At 47.7% G+C, this 24,163-nt stretch overlaps 1 protein-coding gene across 1 annotated transcript in view; it reads right to left on the reverse strand.

The window, feature by feature from the left end:
• EPN2 (epsin 2) overlaps positions 1–12,726 on the reverse strand; it is a 40,757-nt gene extending 28,031 nt beyond the window's left edge. The window contains exon 1 of the mRNA XM_018564688.1: positions 12,079–12,726. Within this exon, the coding sequence (XP_018420190.1) occupies positions 12,079–12,676 (598 nt within the window). The 5' untranslated portion in view covers positions 12,677–12,726. The remainder of the gene's footprint in view (positions 1–12,078) is intronic.
• Positions 12,727–24,163: the final 11,437 nt, after the last annotated feature.

A 24,163-nucleotide genomic window follows, 5' to 3' on the forward strand; every position in this document is an offset into this window, starting at 1 on the left:
ACCCGAACTGCATGCCCGTGCGGGTACGGGTTTCCCTGCTTGGACACAGACAGGATCCATCGTGTCTGCGTATGAGTACGGACACCTGCACAGATGTGAGCGTACGGCGGCATATTCCTAAAGAGAAGGACGGGGGCTGCGTACAAATCACATACAGCACCTGTCCTTCCCGGGAGCGGCCCGATACGGCCGTGCACGCAGCACGGAGCTGTACATGCCGGCTCTTAGCAGTGTGAATGAGGGCTAAACAGTAACTGCCAATCAGAAAACAAACTTTCACTACACTGTCACTTTATGTCTACAGAGACCAATCCGTGTCTATGGATAATCAGAGATTTTCAGGCATGCCTCTGGTACATCAGGGGTTACGGTGTAGGCAGAGAGGAAATCCAGCACAGAAAGGATGCCGGCTACAATGTACTATCCCCCACTGGCCTTGGTATGTGCATAGCAAGCTTTGCTTCAACTCCTCCGCTGTACATTCCCCTCTCAGTGTGGCCCCTGCATCCGCAGTTTGCAGCCCAAGGCCAGCTTGCTTTAGTGTAAAGAGAACCTGTCTCCACAGAAGATGGTTACATGAAGGCAGCACAGGCTTCTCATTCTTTTATCCAGGTCCATTCTGTTATAGTCCTGTATAATAATAATAATATTATCCTGTGTAATAATAATATAGCATGCAATGCTGCAGGGCCGAAGGGTAAAAAGAGCAGATAGCAAAATAAAACAAAACTGTCTATACTATATAACACAAAACTACAAAGCATATTATTGTATTGGCCCGCATTGCAATATAATCCTGTACCCCCATCACCTTCTGTGAGGTGGCTCCTAGACATTTAGTGATTGCCCCGGCTATAGTCAGCCTGGCTGGATTATAGTTGGCATTTATCTGGTTAATTCCCGGTGTCTGGCATGGGTTGTACCTACCTGTGTGGAGTGTGACTACTGTATTGTGGGACAGCCAATGAGGGGCACTGTGAGTGTGTGTGCAGTTCACCAGCCAATCACTGGGTTTCTCTTAACCAGTGGTGCATGCTGGGATAGGGTACATATACTGGAGGGACTTGCCAATCATCCATGTGCTGCTGCTCAGTCAAGTTTGGGACCGGCAGCTACTGGGTTTGGGGGGTGCTGTCTAGCCCCCCCTCCCCTGAGGCCTGGGGGAAGAGTTTCTGTAGGCCTCAAGGATGAAGGAAGTCTATGCTGCTGTCAGAGGAGGAGAACCTGGGAAGATGATGTCTGCTGGAGGTGCCTGGAACATAAAGGACCTCTGGGGCATGGCTGGTGTCTCTCCTGCTGGGGACCTGTGCTCATCCCTCCTCATCTGCAGCCCCAATTCCTATTTGCTGTACTACAAATGAATCCACACTGAGTTGGTCTGGTGAGTCTGGAGTCTGTACTACCCCAGGATGTCTAGGACCCCCATACCCTCTCTCCCCAGTATGAAGCATTGTACTTCTGGAGTGGCTCTCCGCTTTGTGGGCACTAGAAGAGGGCTAGGCTTAGGGGGCACCTACCTATGCCTATAGATGTATGAATTGGGGAATGGCTTGGCTTAGGGGGTACCTATGCCTATAGATGAATTATTTGGGGAATGGCTTGGCTCAGGGGGTACCTACCTATGCCTATAGATGTGTGAATTGGGGAATGGCTTGGCTTAGGGGGTACCTACCTATGCCTATAGATGTGTGAATTGGGGAATGGCTTGCCTTAGGGGCTACCTATGCCTATAGATGAATTATTTGGGGAATGGCTTAGCTTAGGGGGTATCTACCTATGCCTATATAGCTAAAAGTGCGGATTCTCCACGAGAGCCAGGCAACTAGCATTTTCAGTAGCAGCCCAGAAAGCAAGGATAACTTGTGGCAGGGTTACATTGTAATTCTTGTTAACCTGCTGCACACATTCCTGGCAGGTTGTAGACTTGCAGAACACTCGCAGCACAAGTTCTAGGCGACACGTTTTGAATTTGTAGCAAATTTGCTTGTCAGGTCTACAGCAAGAGTCCTGCAGGTCTTAGCAAGAGCTCTGCAAGCTCGATGTCCTGGAGACTTGCTGTAATTGTGCAACAGAATTGTGAAGTTTGGCAAGTCTGCAATAGTTTAGCAAGTCATTTTTCAAACTTACAGTTCAATTGCTTGCTATCTGGGAGGTCAGCATCAGCAATGGCAGCCTGGGTTTTTTTTCTTCATGACAGGGTAAAGGTTCCTGCCATCCTATGTGGTTCAGATGCCCCCTTATTGCTATGAAGGTCCATGATTGTCCATCATGTGGTCGTTTAGTAGAGCTTCTGGCATATCTTATTATATCCTTCTGGGCCGGTTTCACCGATCTTCTATTAGGCAGATGCTTCTGATGTAACTCCTGTGCATACATGCAGAAGTTACACCATCTCCAGCTGCATTCCTGGAATTCATGTTTGGGTTTTTTTTTGGCAGAAGAGACATGCAAAGGTCTGCTGAAAAATCTATCTCCTAGCAATGAAAAGATCAATACATACGGTACGTTGCGCTTTAAATTCAAGCGATATTAAGGTCAGAAGGTTTTTAAAGGAGAACTATGAGGTGAGTGCTTTTCACTCACCTCATAGTTCCAGCCGACCTGTGACAATAAAGCCCCATTCACACTGAGCGATTTATCGCAGGGTAATTCCCGCGATATCGCGGCTATTTACCGCGCGATATCGCTCTCCAATGCATGGCAATGGGGCTCTGTCCGTCGCTGTCGCGGGTCGTGCGGCGCTACAGCAGGACCCTTTTTGGAGCGGATTTTGCCGCGATTCTAGCCTGCTCAATGCAAGCATTTGCGCGACAAACGCGCGATTTGCGATCGCTCAGTGTGAATGGGGCCTGAGACTGTCACAGGTCGGCTCAGTAGATCGGGAAGTGAGCGAACACATACCAGCGTTCGCTCACCTCTCGATCCTGTCACAGCTCTCTGCCGTGACAGGGGAGGGGCTGGATTCCCCCCGCTCCGATCTGCCAGCGCCGACTGGCGGAACAGGAGGGGGCGGGTACAGCTGGATCTGCCTCTAGATAGGCAGAGCCAGCTGTCGGTCACGCAGCTGGGTGGATCGCGGCATAATTGTCGGGATCTGCTTCAGCTGTGGCGTCTCGGTATACTGCGAGCAGGAGCCCGCGGTATACTACGGCGTCTCAGCAGCTCGCGGTATACTGAACCTAGGGTGACGGGAGGACGCTAGTTTGTGTCCTCCCGTTACCCTAAGGAGAACTATGGGGAAAAGCCTTAACCCCATAGTTCTCCTTTAAGCTATTCCAATCACGGACAATGGATGCTGCTACTTGACGTTTAAACTAGGGATGCACCGATACTAGTATCTGTGCCGATGCCGAGTATTTGGGCGAGCACTCGTACTCACCCAAATGCTCCGATACTAGAGCTTCTGGTATCGGGAAGCTGGGCAGCGAATCATTACACGCTGCCCGGCTTCCTGATTGGCCGGGAAGCCGGCTCCATGCTCCCTCGTCACCAGCAAGCATGGAGCCGGCTTCCCGGCCAATCAGGAAGTCGGACAGCATGTAATGACTCGTTGCCTGGCTTCCTGGTTGGTCAGGAAGATGGCCAATCAGGAAGCCGGGTAATGACACCATGCCCGGCTTTCTGATTGGGAGGCCGGCCTCATGCTCCCTCATCATCTAGTGACGAGAAGCATGGAGACGGTTTCCCTGCTAATCGGGAAGCCAGGTGGTGAGTCATTACCCACTGCCTGGGTTCCTTAATGGTACTTCCGGTATCGGCGAGTACTGGGAAAAAGTACCGGTACTAGATACCGAAAAAACTGTATCGGCGTATGCTGAGTTTAAACGTTTGTTTCCTGCAGAATCAGCTGGTCCCTGAGCACTGGTCCTGATAACCTGTTTTAGGATGACTCCTTTCCCTTGCAGGGTCCTATGGAGCCACCCTTGTGAACGCTAGTCAGAAAGACACTGATGCAGCAAAGCAAGCCACTCCCCTGCTCCCCACTACTCCATCCTCCTCCCTTCTCCAAGCTAGCAGATGGCTGCTGGAGACTGCTCTATCCCTTGTGATCAGGGAAGTAGAGCTGACACAGATGGAGCTGTACGGAAACATGATGACAGTTAGGGCTAATTCAAACCAGTCGGATTGGTGCTGGAACTCACTGGAACGCAGCTCATTTTGTTTTGGGGCGTAGCGGTGCATTAAACTCAGTGGCACCGCGGCAGCCATGCCCTCATGCACTATTTTTTTTCTGACCACACTGTACCGGAATGCAGGCATTGATTTGCCACACGTTCCGGTGCGGGCGATCGCACTGCGTCCGGAGGGCGTGACTGCAGTGCCATCGAGTCCAATGCATCACCACGCCCCCTCCTGCCCCAAAATAAAGTGAGCTGGCTGGAGGGCAGGCACTGGGGATGGTGTGAACCAGCCCTAAGTGTTTGGGCAAAAATGTAAAGAAATGTATATTTGTGTGATTTGGATTTAATATTGAAAAAAGTTTGAGAGTCTCAGGCGCCATTCACAGATAGTGGTAGAGTTTGCGAGCTTTCGTTCCGTGCGCAAAAACCGCGGGGAACAAAACTGCACAAACGTTAACATGCGCACGGATTCCACACGTTTGCGGCTATTACTATAGCCGCACCGCGCGAAATCTGTCCATAAAATCGCGCTTGGGCTGCATTCACACATAGCGTTTACAGTTCCCGCATGGTTTTTCGTGCGGAAGGAAAACGCAAATGTTTTTCAATCTGCGTGGATGCTGCTCGTTTAAATAGCCGCAAACGCGAGGAATCCGCCGGATTGTCACGCTGGCACTATTTTGGATGCCGCGCGGCCCCTTCAATGGTGTGGACAATGCACATTGAGCCGCTCAGGTGTGAATGGAGCCTTGGACTATTTTGCAGGACGTGCGGTTTCGTACCGCGCGGCCACCGCAATAGTCTGAACAATACGCATTCCTTTTTTTTCTCTCTGTTTTAGTGCAGTTCTGCGTGTATTCGTACGGCCAAACATGCACGGAAAACCGCTCATGTGTGAATGGAGCCTAATGCTACTTCAAGTTGCTTTGTCTTGTACTGGCAGAGCATGGGTTCACTATGAGGCCCCCTTGCAGACCTACGGGATCGCATGTTCAATGGGGTGACATCCGCGTGGCAATCGAAGAAAAAAGGTACATGTACCTTTTTTTTGCGACACACGACTCGCATCTGTTTTACTGTTCAGAACCACGGGCGGAATCACGGCGCGACTGGGGTGCCATTAGAGAATAATGGCACCCACAGCGTGATCGGTGCACACCTCGGCGATTCCTGACCGCGTGGCAATCCGTGCGGAATTGTGCACGTGAGGTGTCGCCTAGGTTTGCACCGGCCCTAAGGAAGATCGGGACAAACCATTTGCGAATCGCACTGATATCTGTTCACTTTAACCTTCTTGGCGGTATTCCCGAGTGTGGCTCGGGGTTATTTTCAGTACCAAAAGCGGTAACCCCGAGCCACACTCGGGATTACACAGCGCTTCACTTACCTTCTCCCTACGAGCCGCGCTGTGTTCTCCGGCCGATGCCGGCATCCGGGTTCCGTCCCTTCCGAGTTGCCGCGTCGCAGCGGGGCGGAACCAGCGGGAAATTAAAAAAAAAAAAAGCAAAAAATATTGGGATAATCAGACCGCCAGCGAGGTTAGGCGATCAAATCAGCAACACAGACGGGGAGCATTGTGTTGTAAATGAACGCCATCACAAGTCAATCGCAATCTGCAAATACGAGCCGTCTTGTTCCTGTCCTTCCGACACGCAAAACTAAAAAATCAAATAAGCTTTTAACACCCCGCCGACTTCAAGGGGTAATTAGTTTGGATTTAGAAAGTCAGCAGGCAGAACGCCATTCTCCATTTCAAAAGAGGGTTAAATTGGATTAGCCGGGAAGGGCGGTGTTGATAATGGCAAGGGGCGGAGCTCAGGACTTGCGCATTGTCACACCGTATGTATAGAAATGGGAGATTAGATAAGTGTCTGTGCTACAGATAAGGCTGGTGAACAGCTGTTCATTTCATTGCAGGAACGGCGCCACCCTCAGATAAAGGATACTAGTGGATGGACTCAAGGCGGTCTGTTTGATCTGCTGTACATGTCCTCCTGCAACCTAGATTCAAAAGCTGCCCCTACACTGTGCAAATTTCCTCAGGTTTTTAATGTACCGTCTTAAATTTGCACATTGTCGGACTGTCGGCTCCCCTTCAGCCGGCGTTCCTTGATCAGCTGATTGAAGGACCCGGCTGGAAAAGTTTAGATCGCTCAAAGCCGGCAGCCAATGAGCTGCCCGCTCAGATCCGGTACTCTTTGACAGGCGCCGGCAATGTAAAAAACACGATTCCTCGTTCCACTCGCTTTGTGTTGATGGAGGAATCACGTCAATTTTTTTTTTAGTTCAGCCTGTGGGTTGAAGCCCAAAAAATTGACAGGTGTATGGCCAGCCAAAGGGTAACTTCAAGTATTTCCAATTGGGATAACGCCTACATTGTATTTGTGACGTGTTCGCGTAGCAGAACTTTAAAAATAGTTTTACATGCTCTTTTTCTGGACACCCCCAGACTGAAAGCACACCCCTTCTATGTAATGTTGAGGGGTGGGGCCGGGGAGCTAGGTTTACCATACTTAACACCGTCTGTGCTGCCAGATCTTCATTAAGGGGTATCTATGGTCAAAGACTAAAAATAAAACTGTATTTCTATATTTAATTTCTATAAGTTCTCTCCCGCTCCTAATAACCAGATCCATCCAGAAGAATGTAAACTTCCTTATTAGAGATGCCCAAAGGATGGACTTCCTCAATGCACTGACACCTTTTCTCTCACTTCTTTTTGTCACCACTCTCACAGAGCCTGCCTACTGAACTACAACTCAACGTCTGAACGATGTAACATTATCATTGCTTGCTGATAGCAAAGCATGATGGGAAATGTCTTGTTGAGAAATGAAGATTGCATCACATCAAGAGACGCAAAGCACACTGGGAATCCAGGACTTTGATGGAAGTGATGGGCAGACGGAAGGCAGCGCTCACTACATAAAAGGGATTTATACAAGTAAGCTTTGATTGTATTATCAGACACATCTCTACTATGTATTCCTATTACACTGCTGATGTCATAACAGGTGAGGATATGCTGGGACTTTACAACTCCTTTAAAAGTTGTAAACTAGATGTGTAGGGATGTCTGTTCTAACAAAGGGTTAAAGATCTCAAGGTTTGGGTGTCACATTGTATGTTAATGCATTTACACAAAGGGAAGCACAGTGGCTTAGTGGTTAGCTCTTCTGCCTTGCAGCACTGGGGGTCCCTGGTTCAAATCCTGACACTATCTGCAAGTTTGCATGTTCTGTTTGTGTGGGCTTCCTGTGGGTACTCTGGTTTCCTCCCACACTCCAAAGACATGCTGGAAGATTAATTGGCCCTTTATGTATGTGTAATAGGGACCTTAGATTGTAAACTCCTTGAGGGCGGGGAGTATACAGCGGTACCTCGGTTCACAAACTTAATTCGTTCCACAATTCTAGTCGCGAAACGAATTGGTCGTGAACCAAATCAAACTGTGTTTAGACCAGGATCTCAACTGGAGGAAGCCATGACCATGTGTCAGAGCGGGGAAGATGGCTGCGATTGTGTTTGTCGCGAACGGAAGCAACATTTTAGGCGAACTTCCGGTTTGCGAACCGAATTGTTCACGAACAGAAGTGTTCATGAACCGAGGTACCACTGTACTGTGTAAATTGTTAGCGCTCTATTTCGGTATGTTGTGTGAGTGGGAAGACATACTAAATAAATATATATTTATATTAGTGGGAGTTTCTCCAATCTGACTGCAAAGGGGGAAATGCACTTTCAATCTGAACTCTGAGTAAGCAGCTGAAATGCTGTCATAGCATTTTTTATTCTGTTTAGCTGGTCTTATGATCCAGGCAAGCTTCCAAGACAGCACATCCAGGTCTTTGACCTCTACTGCAGCACAGCTCGTCACAGAGTACCGGGGTCTGCTTATTGCATAATGGAGGAGGAGCAGCAGCACAGTGATGAGTCAAAAGCCATTGGCATTAATTAAGGTATTTTATTTTAGTCTGAGGTGGTGCTATTGGTCATTGAGGATACCCCTCCTAGTGATGGTTCAGTATGGAGGCCTGGCGAGAGGTTAAGATTCAGCTGCCTATGGGCTTATTCACATGGCCGTGCATATCTGTACAGCATGCACATCCATGCAGAGACCTGCTGCCGGGAGGGACAGGTGCTGCATGTAATTGCGTGCAGCAGCCTTATCTCCCAATGCACGCAGTTACACGCAGACCCGAACCCGCACTTGGACGCACATGATGAGCCCCGTATCTCCATGTTTGCTGCCTGTTTTACGATTAAAGTGACCTCTGCTTTTAGAGGGTGGAATAGCTCAGTTTTGTCACAGGTCCACTTTAATTGCCGTCTTAATTGCTATAGACGTGGCCATTCCTTGACTCATAGGTCCCATACTAATGCCAGGGCAGTGACATCTCCTGCATAAACATTAACCCCTTCGTGACTGACGACGTACAGTGTACGTTGCCAGCATCGGGGCTGTTTAAACAGACTCCCGGCGACTTTTGCCGCCGGGAGTCATTCTCTTCCCATGCCCTAGCACTGGTATGCATCATGTGAGAGTTAGACCATGGCTGCTTCCATCTGAGGCTTCTGAAACTGTTTTTTTAAAGTACTCCAGCTCTTCTGTCACCTTTACATGTCACTGACTGAACATGCCTTCATAAAGCTATAATCACTGAGCCCCCCCAAAGGTTTCAGTTGTCTACATTTCTACCCACCTAATCCTCCCCTGGGTGGTGCCATTGTTTCAACTCTGGGTTCAGAATCATGACCCCGCATCTCTTCCACAGCCCACCTCCACCCTTTGTGATGTCAGATGCTATCATCTTCTGCCAGCTCCTAATTGGATGGAACCATTGGGTGGTGGCGGCGGGGAAGGGGAGGGGTCGGGTTCACACAACATATCATATGTTGTAGAGGGCAAAGGAGAGATGCAGGGCTCAGGATGACTCACGCGTGCAAATCCGAAAACCGAGACCTTAGCAAGGCATTACATTATATGTTACTGAAAACACTTTTTGTTGTGACAGGTTCTCTTTAAATTACTGCGCAGTAAAAATGCACTTATTATTATCCACAGCCTTGAATCCGTCCACTTGTATGTACACTATGCCAATTTTGGCCAGTTCTTGATGATCCTGCCGAAATTCGCTCAACGGATGCCAACAAGGTTTCGGCACCCTTCTGACTGGCATCCCTTGATTGAAAGATGCAAATCTTGAGCCGAATGAAGCTTGCAACCAATCAGCTGCAATCCACGTTGGGGTATTTTGACAGCCACCAGCAGCCTCTGTCATAATACAGTTGAAACAGCAGGGGATTCTAGGGCTGCAACAACTAATCGACATAATCGATTATAATCGATTATTATTGAAAAAGTTGACAACTTTTTCAATAATCGATTAATCGGCTTCCGATCAGTTGGCCCTGTTCACGGCTCCACACGCGCTGCGCGCCGCACCTCCTCCCCACCTCATGCTCGCCGCTGCCAGACCCGCTCGCATCCACGATCTTCACGCCGCACCTCCTCCCCGCCTCACTCTCACCGCCCGCCCACATGCACGATCGGCACAGGGACGCGGGGAGATGTAGTAAGGAGGAGCAGGTGTGGGGGGATGACAGCTGCCGATAGACAGGTCCGATCTCAGAAGCAAGTTGCTGGAAGACTGCTCAGGTAAGCCTGCACTTTCCCCCCACATGGTGCTCTATAATATATTGCTGGGATAGTGGGATTTGTAGTCCTCTATAGCTGATGGTACATTGTGCTGTATATTATACAGAGCAATGTACCATCAGCTATAGAGGAATACAAATCCCAGCAATACATGGGATTTGTTGTATTCCTAAATAGCTGGTTATATTCTGCATTGCGCTGTATAGAGGACAACAAATCCCAGCAATAATACATTATACAGCGCCATGCGGAATACCGCCAGCTATAATATACTATTGCTGGGATTTGTTGTATTCCTCTATAGCTGGTGATATTCTGCACTGCGCTGTATAATGTACTATTGCTGGGATTTGTAGTCCTCTATAGCCGGTGCCATTCTGCATTCATTGCTGTATAATTTTACACTTTCCTTTTCACTATATTGTACACCACACTTTTTTTTTTTCTTTTTTTACCTCCACCGCTCCAAGCTTGCTCCTGTGATGGAGTGCAATCTCAATACAAGCTAGTAGTCCATCACTGGAGCCACTTAAAAAAAATTAATTTTATTGTTTATCCGATTAACCGATTAATCGAACTTAATAATCGGCTAACTAATCGATTTTGAAAATAATCGTTAGCTGCAGCTCTAGGGGATTCCTCCATCTATGTTCAGAAGCATGGATGGAGGAATCTGTTCTATTTTCTTTGTTCAGCCCTCAGGTTGAAAGAAGAAAATATACCAGCGTATGGCCAACTTTAGCATTGCTTTGCGAAATACTGATTTACTGCTGATGTGTGAGAGAACATTAATATCAGCGAGTTGTTCCTTTTTTAGAGGTAAAACAATACACAAAGGGCATTACTCTCCTCTGATTCTCAGGAGGTCTGAGGCCGCCTTCACACCAAGAACGTGAATAAGGGTATTGGGTAATGGCACCCCAAACGTGGCTGAACCAACGTGTTTTTTCCCTGCGTGGGTAAAAAAAAAAAACAGAGCACATCTCCCCAAATTTGCAACATTAACTTTGTTTCCACTGTTTCCACTGTTGGCACATGATCAGGGACCCAATTGGGATCAATGATGACACACTCGAAATTAAGTCTGGCAAACGTGCGGGAACACACGTCCCGGTGATGTGTGTCCCCGCTATGCCCTGGGTTAAACGGGGCCTGAGAGAGGACTGAAGAATCTTACATAAAAAAAGTAATCTCGAATAATCTAATCATTCTGGAAACTTCTCCATAGACGTTGTACAAAGAATAATAAATGGTGAAGGTAAGGGCTAACGGAGGGGGAGAGAGAGAGATATTATGAGACTTTTAGTAAACATGTGCAGCTTATATAATTACATTGTAAGTTCAACCTTTTCAATAATAACAAAAAAATATAGAAAATCCCCTTTAAGGTTTAAATGACAACATAAAAGTATCGCAGAACAATACGCACTGACGGTACAAATACTTGCAATAGATTGACTTGAAAGATAAGTGGCTGAAAAACAAAAAAGCTTAGAAGGACACGTAGGAACTTGTGACATGCGTCTAAAAATAACTCGGAGACGTTGAGTGCCTGACGAGCTCAATAATTCCCACAGTGCGTTCTCAAGGGGACTGGAAACATATATAAAGCCAAGAACAAAAATGTCATACTGTGTATTGCAGCTTAGCCATCCTTCCATGTGGCGGCTGCATTCGTTTTCTACTTTCAGACTTTTTTCTTCACCTGGTGATCCTGCCAGTAACGCTTCCTGTGCTAGGGAGACAACGCTCACTCACTGTGCTGCGTGACGGCTCCACGGGCAATCGGCAAGCCAGGCAGCATGTATTGACTTGCTGCCTAGCTTCCTGATTGGTGGAGAAGCTGGCCAATCAGGAAGCCAGGCGGCGAGTCATTACATTCCTCCGGGCTTCCTAAGTGGCCAGAAACCTGGCTCCATGCTTCCGCGTCTCCTGGAGAAGGATTCCCTGCTAATCGGAAAGCCGGGTGGCAAGTCAGTACACGCCGCCCAGCTTCCTTAATGGGATTTCTGGTATCGGTGTTCGGTATCAGCGAGTACAGAAAAAAAATATCGGTACGTGATACCGAAAAAGCGCTATCTGTGCATCCCTAGTCATACTCCTTCCCCACTTAACAGTATTTATATGAGTGACCCTGTTGAAGAAATTTCCCATCACCAGGAGCAATAAAAACCTGACTGAAGCTCTAACCATTTCTCTTTCTATCCAAAACACAATACAATTGGGCTTTCATGAGCAAAGTGAAGGAGTTGGCTGTTAGACCTTCTTCTCCATAGTTAGATGTTGGTATCTACTTACATCCATGGTACGACGCTGGAGAGCCACCTGACTTCCCGTAGTCCTGTTCCGAGTAACTCGTGGACAAGTTAGGTTGACTAGATCCGCGGCCAAAATTGATCTGGTTGTTGCTCCCCGCCCCAGTGGCCACCTGTGCCATGCGCTCTTTGGTCTTAAGTGCCTGGGCTCTCTCGCCTTTCAACCTCTCATCATCCTTCAAGAGGCTCACCAACTGTTTAGACTTTTCCCGTACGTTGATCCCCTGGTCCTTGCAGTCCCGGTCTATATACTGGAAGTCTTTGAGAGTCTGTATGGCGAAGATGTTCTCCTTGCACTGGTGGGACACCCTCTCGGAGCCGGTCTTGATGAGATAGTCCAACAAGGTCAAAGCTTTGTAAACGTGCCTCCAGTTCTTGCCGTGGTCGTTGAGTCTCTTCCAGATCATGCTCATGATTTCGGAAAAAGCCACCACGTTGTAGGTCAAGTCTGCGATTTCCGTCATGAGGGAGCTCGAAGGACCCCACGGGTCGTTGGAGGTGGCTTCCCTGACTTTGATCTCCGCTTCCGAATAATTATTTACAATGTTTTTCATCTGCCTCCGGATTGATGAGGTGGTCATTTTTGTGCAGTTTAAAAAAATTTTAAAAAATCTAAATCATAAAACGGCTCGAAAAATCCGAAATGTCACGTTAAAAGGTAAAGTAGTAAATCCACCGCGAAATGAATCCTGCGAGTCCACACATCAGAAGGAGCGTGATCCAATTTTCGGGAAAAGCATCTCCTCACCCCTCGAACATTTTTAGACCCTACAAGCTAAAAGAAGAAAGAGACTGTTAATCATTCACATCTAATACAATGGCACATCCAGAATACAGCTTCCCTCAGGCTAGCCTTCTATCCCAGCGTATGTTTTTAGATTTTGCTAGTTGCCACTGGTGACCAAATCTAAGATGAGTCCTACCCCTGAGGATAAGGCCTGCATACTCACCTCTGTCCAATAATAATGCCCTTACGATCCAATAGGCCATATGAGCCAGGGCCCCTTGCCTCCAACACTCTGCCCCAGTACTACTCTCAAGAGCTTTCAGCCCTGATGCAAGCAGTGGGCTGGCTTTGGGAGGAGTTATGCAAATATCAAAATGCTTTGATGGGTGAATGTCAATCTGAAGGAGTGGGTGATCCTAGGCAGGCTGCATCTGCATGTCAATGCCAACATGTGATGCTGAGCCACCATTATTGAATGGAAGGGGCAGGGACAGTCAGGCTGGGAAACAAAGGACTAGATCAGGGGTAGCCAAACTCCGGCCCTCCAGCTGTGGTGGAACAACAGATCCCATGAGGCAGTGCAAGACTCTCACAGACATGACTCCTGGAGAGAGATGCATCATGGGATTTTTAGTTTCACCACAGATGGAGGGCCGCAATTTGGCTACCACTGGACTAGATGATGCTGCACAGGGCCGTCTCTACCTTATTCGTTTACTGAGGAGGCCAGGAGAAGGGGGAAACGGTGGGTTAGTGCGGTTTGGAACCCTCCGAGCTATCAAGTTCGGAGAAGGGGGGTGGGGTTTGGGCCGAGCTGTCAGCCGGTGGGAGCCAGCAGCAGGGGTTGCTGTTAGTTGCCCCTGTTGTCACCCTCCCATATCTGCTGCCCCCCTCCCCATTTTAGGACGCCCCTAAAATACGGAGGGTTCTATCTGACATGGTGCAGCTTCTAATGCACATTGTGAGAGCTCACAGTGTGCAGTGAAATCAGAGTAAGCCATTTTAGTCCAGGAGAGGAGCTGGTACTGCGGGATATGGGTGCCATAAGAGACAGAGGTCACTGCTTCTTACAGATGCATAATGACCAACGGTCAGCAAAGGTCCCTTAGGGCTCATGTAGATGGGCGTAGCTTTGCCTGCAATTTACATGCTTTTATGGAAAAGTTTCCTTTAACAAATCTTAGTTCCTAACATGTCAGTTCCCGATTAGATTTGTGCTGTTCCCTATTTAGTCCCAGTTGGTCATTTGCAACAACAAACACAGCTGTAAAGGTATGGAAATGGCAGAGGCGAGACATGTTTGCAGTCTAATGGTCTACTAGACACCTGCCCTCTTCCATCTGCGAGGGGACTGTTGGCCCGGTGCTCTATTGAATTCTCCAACTGGTCGAGACCTCCAACTCCTATCAATGCACCTGCGCAGCCACCCAAGCGAAGCATCAACCTCTACAATCTGCGATGCCACAAGCACCGACAGGAGTTGTGGAACTCGATCACAATTTAGAAACCACACAAGCGCACCTTTGGCAACTGGAGAAGTTATCAGTCCACCCAAAACTTCTATGCTGCAGAGTTAAACTATTGTATTTTATCTCAGGGATTCTGTTGACAAGTTCCCGGCATTGGCGTATCCAGGGTATGGCACGTGTGGCACATCCCCTGGGTGCCATTTCGGGGGGTGCCACTCCGTGTTTAAGCGAAAGTTTGCCAACCTATGGAGACAGCAGACTTTTTTTTCCCACTCCCCACCCTTCTTCCATACACATCTCACTGCCTGGTCCTTAGCAACCAGGGATGTTGTGGCCGGCGTCCCACCAAGCTCCTGACAACCAGTGACGTCACTGGTTGCTAAGAGCTGGCCGGAATGCTGGCCAGAGCGCTCCAGGTTGCTAAGAGCTGGGCGGGGAGATGCGTAAGGGCCATACATATTTCCCTGCCTGGCTTTTAGCAACCAGAGTGGGCGGGGAGATGTGTATGCGGACTCTTTGGCTGTGTCCCGCCTGGCTCCTGGCAACCAATGACATCACTGGTTGGCAAGAACTGGGCAGGACTTTGGCAAGGGTGGCCCAGATTGCTAAGAGCCGGAAGAAATGTGTATGGCCCTCACACTTCTCCCTTCCTGGCTCTTAGCAACCCGGTAAGCTCTGGCTGGCGGTGAGGTCACTCGTTGCCAGGAGCTTGGCGGGACACCGGGGGCACAATTTTTTTGTAGATACACGAACAGACAGGGACACCCAAAACTTAGGACAGGAACAGAGTTGGGTATTATAACAAAGAACTGTCACTTTTAGAGTATCCAAGACCTATAAGAAGCCAAGGGCCAACTCAGTCCATCCGACTCAACCTATAACCAAAATATGACTTTTAGGTGGACATCCCCTTTAATCCACAAAAACAGTGTTCACACAGATCCCAGAGCCGCATTGTCCAAAGAAAGCTCTTCAGTCACAAAATCTTTCTATCTGCATTTGTATGACGGTCAGTGTGCATTTGGATTTCCTGAGCCGGGTTTCAGGTCTTTATACATTGTCTCCGCGCCCCATGTTCAGATCCTGTTTTACGGTGAACAATAATGTGTAAATAAACATGCTGACCGCTCATTCCGGAGGAAAACCTGACACCGAAGATCGGAGCTTGGAAGCCACCTGCTGGCCTTTACCACTTTTAGGCCCTGACGGCGGGGTAAGGTTGGAATCTGCTGCAGGGGAAAGCTTATCACTTGTCCAGCCTCATGTCAAACCTAAAAGAAGCAGCCTGGCCTTATGCTGCGGCAGGGGGCGCTACGCAATCCGTATACGGGAAAGGAATAGTTAAAGCAGGGGTGGGCAACTCCGGCCCTCCAGCTGTTGTGGAACTACAAGTCCCATGAGGCATTGCAAGACTGACAATTACAGGCATGACTCCCAGAGGCAGAGACATGTTGGGATTTGTATATAAAGCACAGCTGGAGGGCCGGAGCTGCCCACCCCTGAGTTAAAGAGTCAGTCCATTCAAAACTGTTGTTTTTGATACATCATGGGCGGAAGTCACATGATTTCCCATACTCTAGAGGGGGTGTTCTGTAGTACACAAAGAAGAACTGTGCATGAGCGAACACTGCACAGGACAGCCCTGGATTCCTGACACGATCAACAGGTATTCACTTCTCAAACTGATATGACAAAACATTTTTAATGGTGTATTTTGTTTAAGGGAGCAAATAAGAGAAGTTCATTGTTAGGAATTGCATACACTCTAAAGAAGAACTCCACCATAAAAAACAAATGAAAAGCCCATTAAAAGATAAATAAACAAAACCAGCAGTCTGAAAGCCAGCATAATTTAACCCACTTCCACTGATCCCAGGTTGTCCTGGGCCTGTCCCCCAGCTTGTGACTGGACAGTGAAAGGAAAAGAGGCGCATTGATGAGCTTATCTCTATATCACTCTGCTCTTCTCCTGTCAGCAAAGGAACTGGTTCAGAGGAGCTCGGGTTCAGAGCGGGTTTGGTCCAAACCTGAGCTCATCCCTAACAGCCAGCATCATTCACCCCAGTTCACCATCAGGACAGTAAGGCCTCATTCACACGCGAAACGGCCGGCATGTACAGCTCTGCGCTGCGTACACGGCCGTATCGGGGAGCTCCCGGGAAGGACAGGTGCTGCGTGTGATTAGTACGCAGCCCCTTCCTTCTCTATGGGAGTATGCGGCCGTACGCCGCCCTACGCTCACCCCAAGTGCAGGTCCGTACGGGTGCGGGTGTCCCGGCTCGGACGCAGACAGGATCCATCCTGTCAGCGTACGAGTACACTCACCCGTACGGACGTGCACGGCGGTTGAGCGTAGGGTCGCGTACGGCCGCGTACTCCCATAGAGAAGGAAGGGGCTGCGTACTAATCACACGCAGCACCTGTCCTTCCCGGGAGCTCCCCGATACGGCCGTGTACTTGGCGGCCTTTTCTCATGTGAATGAGGCCTAAAAATGGGAAGCTACACTGCAGTCAGTCTCCTCCTATCAGCATGCTTGTTGCCAGCACATGAACTGATTGGCTCCTTGTGCTGGTTTCTACCTTGACACTCCAGCCCTGTTGTACAGGGACTGTGAAAGGTTGATACCCGGCCACAATCAGGTATGTACAATGCTTGTTTTTAATGATTACAGAGCTGCATTAATGTGTCTGGTATATCTGTCTATAGTTCAGGATTAAGTGATCTTGACTGTACACACAACCACTACAACTCCCAGCATGCCAGGCAGCCTCCTGGGGGGCTGCACATGTCCTAATTAATGTAACGGTATCGCCTGTCCTGCTTTGTCATAGTGTGAGCCAGACAGGACGGCAGACAAGCGAGCATTGTGATGCGGGGAGGAGAAAGAGAATACAAACTTTGCTGTTATACAGGAAGACAGAGAGCGCTTCATGCTGCGCTATAAATGGGGACATTCATGGGCTTTCCTGGATTAGAGAGAGCGTCCTGATTGACACAGCAGACGTGCAAACCCTGCAGAGATTGTGCGCATTGTTCTTTTCCAGGGGCATCCAATATCTCACCGAAGAGTCCTAACTATGTAAACGTAATCACTAAAAGCTCCAACGCGTCACTTCAAGGCCCTTTTCAGTATTAAAAATTCTGCAGCTTTTATTTAAATGATACCTGCCATGAAGGTCCTTGTTTCGGCAGGTCTGTTTCAGGGTGACAACGTTCTTTCCCCGTCTCACCAATTGCGCTCCTGTGTTGTCACCCTGTCACCAGGACTGCCAGTGGAGACTACCTGTTTTATTGCATATTCGCAGGCATGGTCCACTGTTGTCACCATCAGGAAACCTGCCCTGAAAATGCTATGCAGCCATTTCTGGAGTACATGTAGAAAGGAAGAGGCTGCAGGAGACGAGCAGCATCAAGATGCAACAAATCATAACAAAAGGTGAATTTTATTTAACAAAATATCTATGGGCTCATTTACATGGGCGTGCATGTGCGTACGGCGTGCATACCCATGCAAAGCCCTGCTCCCGGAAGGGGCAGGTGCTGTGTGCAATTGCGTACAGCAGCTTGTACCTCCCTAAGGAGGGATCTGGTTGCATGCAGTTAAACGCAGACCCGCACCTGTACATCCATGAAGGTCCGGGTGCCTGCATTTGGATGCACACTGTCTGCCTCAAGTACAGGCATCCATGCAGGTCCAGGTCGGCGTGTAGCTGTGAGCAGCCACATCCTCCCATAGGGAGGTACAGGCTGCTGCACGCAATTCCACACAGCACCTGTCCCTCCCGGAAGCAGGTGTCTGCACGGGCATGTATGCCATACGGATGTGCACACCCATGTGAAGGAGCCCTAAGAACCTCAAATGGAGACAATCCTTGGATAAGATGCACATTTTATTGCTGTCTGTTAGGAAGATTTACCCTTACTTCCTGTCCCGGTGACACCAGGACTAGAAAGGAAGGGATACCTGCAGACAGGAACACACAGGTGGCAATAAGAATCTCACAGTGACTCTAATCCTGTCCCTTCCCCATTCATCTACCGGCAATTAGTCTCTCCTTCCTTTTATACAATTGCAGTCCAGTATACCCCAATCATTGTCAGCACTCAAGCCCTGATGAAGGGGGGCATTGTGAGCCCCAAAACGCGTTGGGTATATCTTACATACTATTGTCAAGATTAATAAACATTTTATTGGACTTAGTATAAACTTGCGGCTCTCTCATCCTTTATAAACTGTTTTTGACCATCTAGAAAATGTTCTTCTGTTCTCTGTTCCCATTGTAGCGATTTCTCATCACTTCCTGTCCCTGTGACAGGGCATGAAAGGAACAGGAAGTGATGACAAGCTCACCAATGTGTCATTTGTAAGGGTCAAGCAACAGAAAATCAAATCATGATTAATAGGGATGCGCCGATATCGGGTATCAAGTACGAGTACCGATATTTTTTTTTCGGTACTCGCCAATACCGATACCAGAAGTCCCATTAAGGAAGCCAGGCGGCGTGTAAAGATTCGCCATCCCGCTTCCTGATTAGCAGGGAAGCCATCTCCATGCTTCCTTGTCTCCAGGTGAAGAGGAAGCATGGAGCCAGCTTTCTGGCCAATCAGGAAGCCGGGGGGGCGTGTAATGACTTAAGAAGTGGGTCCATGCGATGGGGTTGCTCACTATAGTACCTATAATGCTCCTTTATACCTTTCCCAACTGTTTGTCCTACCACGCGGCGTATGATTGGTGCCTGCGGCGCCGCGCACAAGCCTCCATGATTCTAAGCGCTAATTCCCGGTGACAGCCCCAGTCGCCGTCTCTTTATAAGGACATAATCCCACAGGTCTGCATCCTGTTAAGTCATAAAGCAAGCGGGAGCAGGTTCCTGAGTACACGCTCTCCTCGGCGGAGGAGCCACACACTTTTCTTGGTTTGCTTCCAGACACATGGAATTCATTCCCGGAGAATGTCTACAGCAGACTGGCAGCCAAGCTCAGGATGTTACGGAGTGAAACGTGCCAGGAGGGGCCACTAAATACGCTCAGTTACCCTGCAGGCCTAGCTCTGTGGCCTAAGTCTGCCAGAGGATAGGGGTGCTGTCCACGGCAACCGATCGGGACCTCTTAAAAATGATGGCTGGAATGTGGTTGCCATGGCTGTGTGCTGACCACGGCAACCAATCGGGACATTGAAAAAAGATGGTCGGAATCCAGTTGCTAAGGATGTGTGCTGTACACAGCAACCAATAGGGATCATTTAAAAGACAGCTGGAATCTGGTTGCCATCAATGGTTGCTGTGGACAGCTCACAATCAGGATCTTTTACAAAAAACAGCTGGATTACAGTTGCTGTGGTTGTGAGCTGTCCGTCGCAACCAATCAAGATCTTTGACAACTGATGGCTGGAATGCGGTTGCTGTGGATGTGTGTTGTCCATGGCAACCAATCAGGACCTTTGCAAAATGATAGCTGGAATCCGATTGATACAGATGTGAGCTGTGTACACAACCAATCTGGATCTTTTAAGAAAACTGCTGGATTACGGTTGCTATGGTTGTGTGCTGGCCATAGCAAGCAGTCGAGACCTTTAACCCTTTCGCTGCCAAGGACGTACGTCGTACGGAGCTACAAAAGTGCTTCCAGCTGGCCAGCTCAGTACGTCGTACGGACCTGGCATTTACAGTTCTACTATAAGCTGATGGTCGCTTTAGCGACCATCAGCTTATAGTAGAACTGTTCAGCAGACTGTCCCCTTTAAATTAATAGCTGTCATCAGCGGCTCACAAGCCGCTGATGACCGCTAATTTTAAAAATACCGCTAATTTTAAAAATTAAATTAACTGTGGCAGCGCATGGCAAAGCTTTGTGACGCATTGCCATGCGTTGTGATCTTTGTGTTGCAATAAATATACGCCTGTATCATTTTATCACAACACAAACACCAACACTGTGTGAAAACAATTTTTTAACATAAGTTCCTTTTTTACAGTTTTGCGTACCGTCATTTTTTTACCTTTTCGCAAAAAGGCGCAATTTTAAATTTGCAAATATTTGTTATTTATTAACTCAATACAGTTTTATCTTTTAGATTTAGTCAAAAAATAATTTATTTTGTGCACGGATACTGATTTTGGTGTGTTTTAACAATTGAATTGTGTATTTTTATCGGTTTAATATTAATTTGAGAAACATTTGCGCAATTATCGCAGGGCCTACAAATTTAGTATCACCATCTTTTTATTCTACCGGGCCTGCGCTTTCAGAAAATATATGGTTTGGGGGGTCTTTTACAAACGCTAGCAACGCAGCAGTTGAAAATCAAACCAATAGGAAAAAATTGCAGAAAATTCAAAAATGGCTTGGCCAGCTGATTTGAAAAATGTTCCGGAGGGCTTGGCAACGAAAGGGTTAAACAAAAAAAAAAATGACAGCTGGAATCCTGTTGCTACGGACATGTGCTGTGTGTGGCAACCAATCGGAACTACAACCTCTTAAGGCCGTGACACACTGCACGCGAAGCCGTGCAGAGAGAAGCAAAGCTATCCGGCACGGAGCTTTGCATGCAGTGTGTGAGCTGACTGCAGTCAGATGATTGACTGCACCTTCAGCCAATCGGCTCGTCCGTAACAACCAGCCAGCTGTCGCATACCGACGCACTGGTTTATTCGCGCGAGCCGATTGGCTGAAGTTGGAATTGTTGATCTCGGCACGCTCAGCTCCGCGAGCTCTTGCCAGCTGAGGTGCCCGGGAGAAAATGACATGGCACACTGCTCGCAAAGGCAGCGCGCCACCGCTCCGCGCTGCTTCGCCTGCAGTGTGTCACGGCCTTTAGTCATCTTGGCTATTTGGATTGCAGTTGCCATGGTGTTGCACATGTGATCAGCTATGACACCAGCCATCTGAAGGCTTGAAAGTTTGGTTGAGAGCTGAAATAAGCGCACTGGCAACCTCGACAGTTGGCATGCCTTAAAAGTAAATGTTTTGGGAGATCATTAAATTGGTGGATCTAATTCCACTTGAAAAAAAATCAATAGCTGGAACCAGGTTGCTATGGATATGTCCTCTTCATGGCAACCAATCGGAACCGTTTAAATATTCTACTGTTATTCACTCCCTCTGGATGTGTGCTGTCCATGGCAACCATTAGGACTTTTTAAAAATAATATCTAAAATCTGATTGCTATGGTTGTGCATTGTTCATGGCAACCAATCAGAACCTTTTTAAAATGACAGCTGGGATCTGGTTGCCATTCATGTGTGCTGTCCATGTCAACCAATAGGGACCTTTAAAAACTCATAGATGGAATCCGTTTGATATGGATCCTGGTTGCTATGGAAGTGTGCTGTCTATGGCAACCAATGGGAACCTATTAAAAAGATAGCGGGCATCCATTTGCTATGTATGTGTGCTGTCCATGGTAACCAATGGGAACCTATTAAAAAGATAGCTGGTGTCCAGTTGCTATGGATGTGTGCTGTCTATGGCAACAATTAAGACATTTTACAAATGACAGCTGGAATCTGGTTGCCATGGATGTGTGCTGTCCATGGCAACCAATAGGAACCTATTAAAAAGATAGCTGGTGTCCAGTTGCTATAGTTATGTGCTGTCTATGGCAACCAATAAAGACCTTTTAAAAATGACAGCTGGAATCCAGTTGCTATGGTTGTGAGCTGTCCATGGCAACCAGTTGAAATCTTTGAAAAATGACAGCTGGAATCCAGTTGCTGTTGGTTACACGGCTATCCTGCCTCCACAATGTCCTATAGGCAGAGGCAATGCAATACATGAAGAGACCTAGAAGCAAAGTCATAATTAAATTACCTCTCAGGCCCCATTCACACTAAGCGGCACCTTGAGCGGATCCGCGACTGTTTAGGCGATGATCGCGCGACCTTCACCGCCAGCCTGCATTCGAAAATAGAAAAATTGCGCGATATCTGCGGGAAAAAGGGTCCTGCACACGGGACACTCGACAGCAACGAGCGACACGCAACATAGAGCTGTACAATAGAACAGCTCCATTGAAAATCATTGGACGGCGACTTCTCGCAATATGCGCGATATCTATCGTGGCGGAAATCGCGTGATTAAACACCCAGTGTGAATGGGCACTAAACTCCACCTAAAAATGACAGAAGATATCTCTTAACATTCTCCGTAATATAAAATAAATCCAAATCCAGCGAGAATGGGGGGAGCCGCTCATAATGGACACAACCGATGTGCAGACCTGGGAACTCGCCGCAGGGATCTCACCATATAAAGCCCCCGATGATAGAAGAATGTTGCTGGTTTAACTCTCCAGGTCTCAAAGTCTCTGTTTTGGGTGGACAGATCCTTTAACTCCCGTGACCTTGTCACGTCAACTTCCTATCTGCTCACACATAAATGACCTTGCGGTGCCAAGGATACACCGGACACGGCAAAATAAACGGTTACCCACGGCAACCAGAATCCTGCTGTCCTCTCTACACTGCAAGTTACAGAAAGGAAGCAAGACTCTTATTGGTTAGCTGCAGGCAACACAGACAGTTTTTATACATTTTTTTTTTTTTAAATTAAAGTGCATCCGCTCCATCTGCAAGGAATTTGAATTAGTAAGGCCTCGTTCACACCAGACCCGATTCTGGCTGGAACACACTGCATCGCATTGCGGCCGGCTCACTATGTTGTGGGGCAGGAGGGGGCGTGGCGGTCCATTGAAGTGAACGGCGCCGTAGCCACGCCCTCCGGACCGCAATGCGATCGGTCGCATGGGAACGCAAAGCACATAAATGCCTGCGGTCCGGTCCGAACAAAATAGTGCTCGCAGCATGTAAACGAATGCAACCTGTCAATAATTCTGTCCAGTTTTATTTCTGTTTGTGAAGTCATTATGGAGACTTCACCTCACTTCCTGTCCCTGTGACACCAGGACAAGAAACAGTGGAAACTGTTGTCACCAGGACGTAGAGACACAGACATCACTGATAACCTGACAAATCTTCTAACCTTTCCCCATCCTACTGAAACAAAAGCATTTTTGTTGCAATCTGCATCCCCATTAAAGAGATCTATCATTTCCTGGCCTGACAGGAAGTGAGCGGAAATGTTCCCTGTGGGAACACAGACTGCTAATCAATACCCGATAAAAGCTTTTATCCCTTATCCGCTCTGGTAAAACTAAATAAGGAAATGTTTTGTCTGGAGTTACGTAGTTAGTCAGGTTGAAAAAAGACACATTTCCACCGAGTTAATTTACAAGCAACAGCTCGGTATACATGAGGGAGATGGTTTCCCTGCTGAAAGATTTGTAATGATGTCCAAAAAACCCTGAGATATGCAAAGCCCCGCCACAGACCACAGCCAGCATGGGGACCTGACTATTCTCCGGTGCAGTTATACAGTACAATCCGGTCACCTCGCCACCCTCAGCCTGCCATTGGACAATGAAGCAGGAGACTGAAGAGGTCACCTCTCTCCTCATGTCAGCACATCTGATTGGCTTCTAGGGCTGCCGCCCCTTTCTCCCAGTATGAGTGTGCTGTACAGGGAAATACAAGAGGGTGATACCAAATATTTATATATTAGCTCCATTTACAAATATATTTTTCCACTAATAGATAACTGCATTGAGTGTAGTCTTCATTTCTTTCAGGAGTTCAGCTTTTATGTGTCAATAACTCAACTCAACAAAGAAAACGTGGCCTCTGCGATGTCTCGGTGTCTTCAGAATTAGCCACTGACCATGAAGGCTGCAAAAGTCTGCTAAGCTATACAGTAAATTCTAAATCTTTATATAAATTAGGTTTTATAATTTGTATAAATATATAAAATCAACAAGGTATTTTATTTAATATATTAGAAAAATAAATAATAAAAATATATAATAAATAATATAA

This window comes from Nanorana parkeri, unplaced genomic scaffold, assembly GCF_000935625.1.
Source record: "Nanorana parkeri isolate BGI_ZX_2015 unplaced genomic scaffold, ASM93562v1 scaffold772, whole genome shotgun sequence".
Taxonomy (NCBI): Eukaryota; Metazoa; Chordata; class Amphibia; order Anura; family Dicroglossidae; genus Nanorana; species Nanorana parkeri.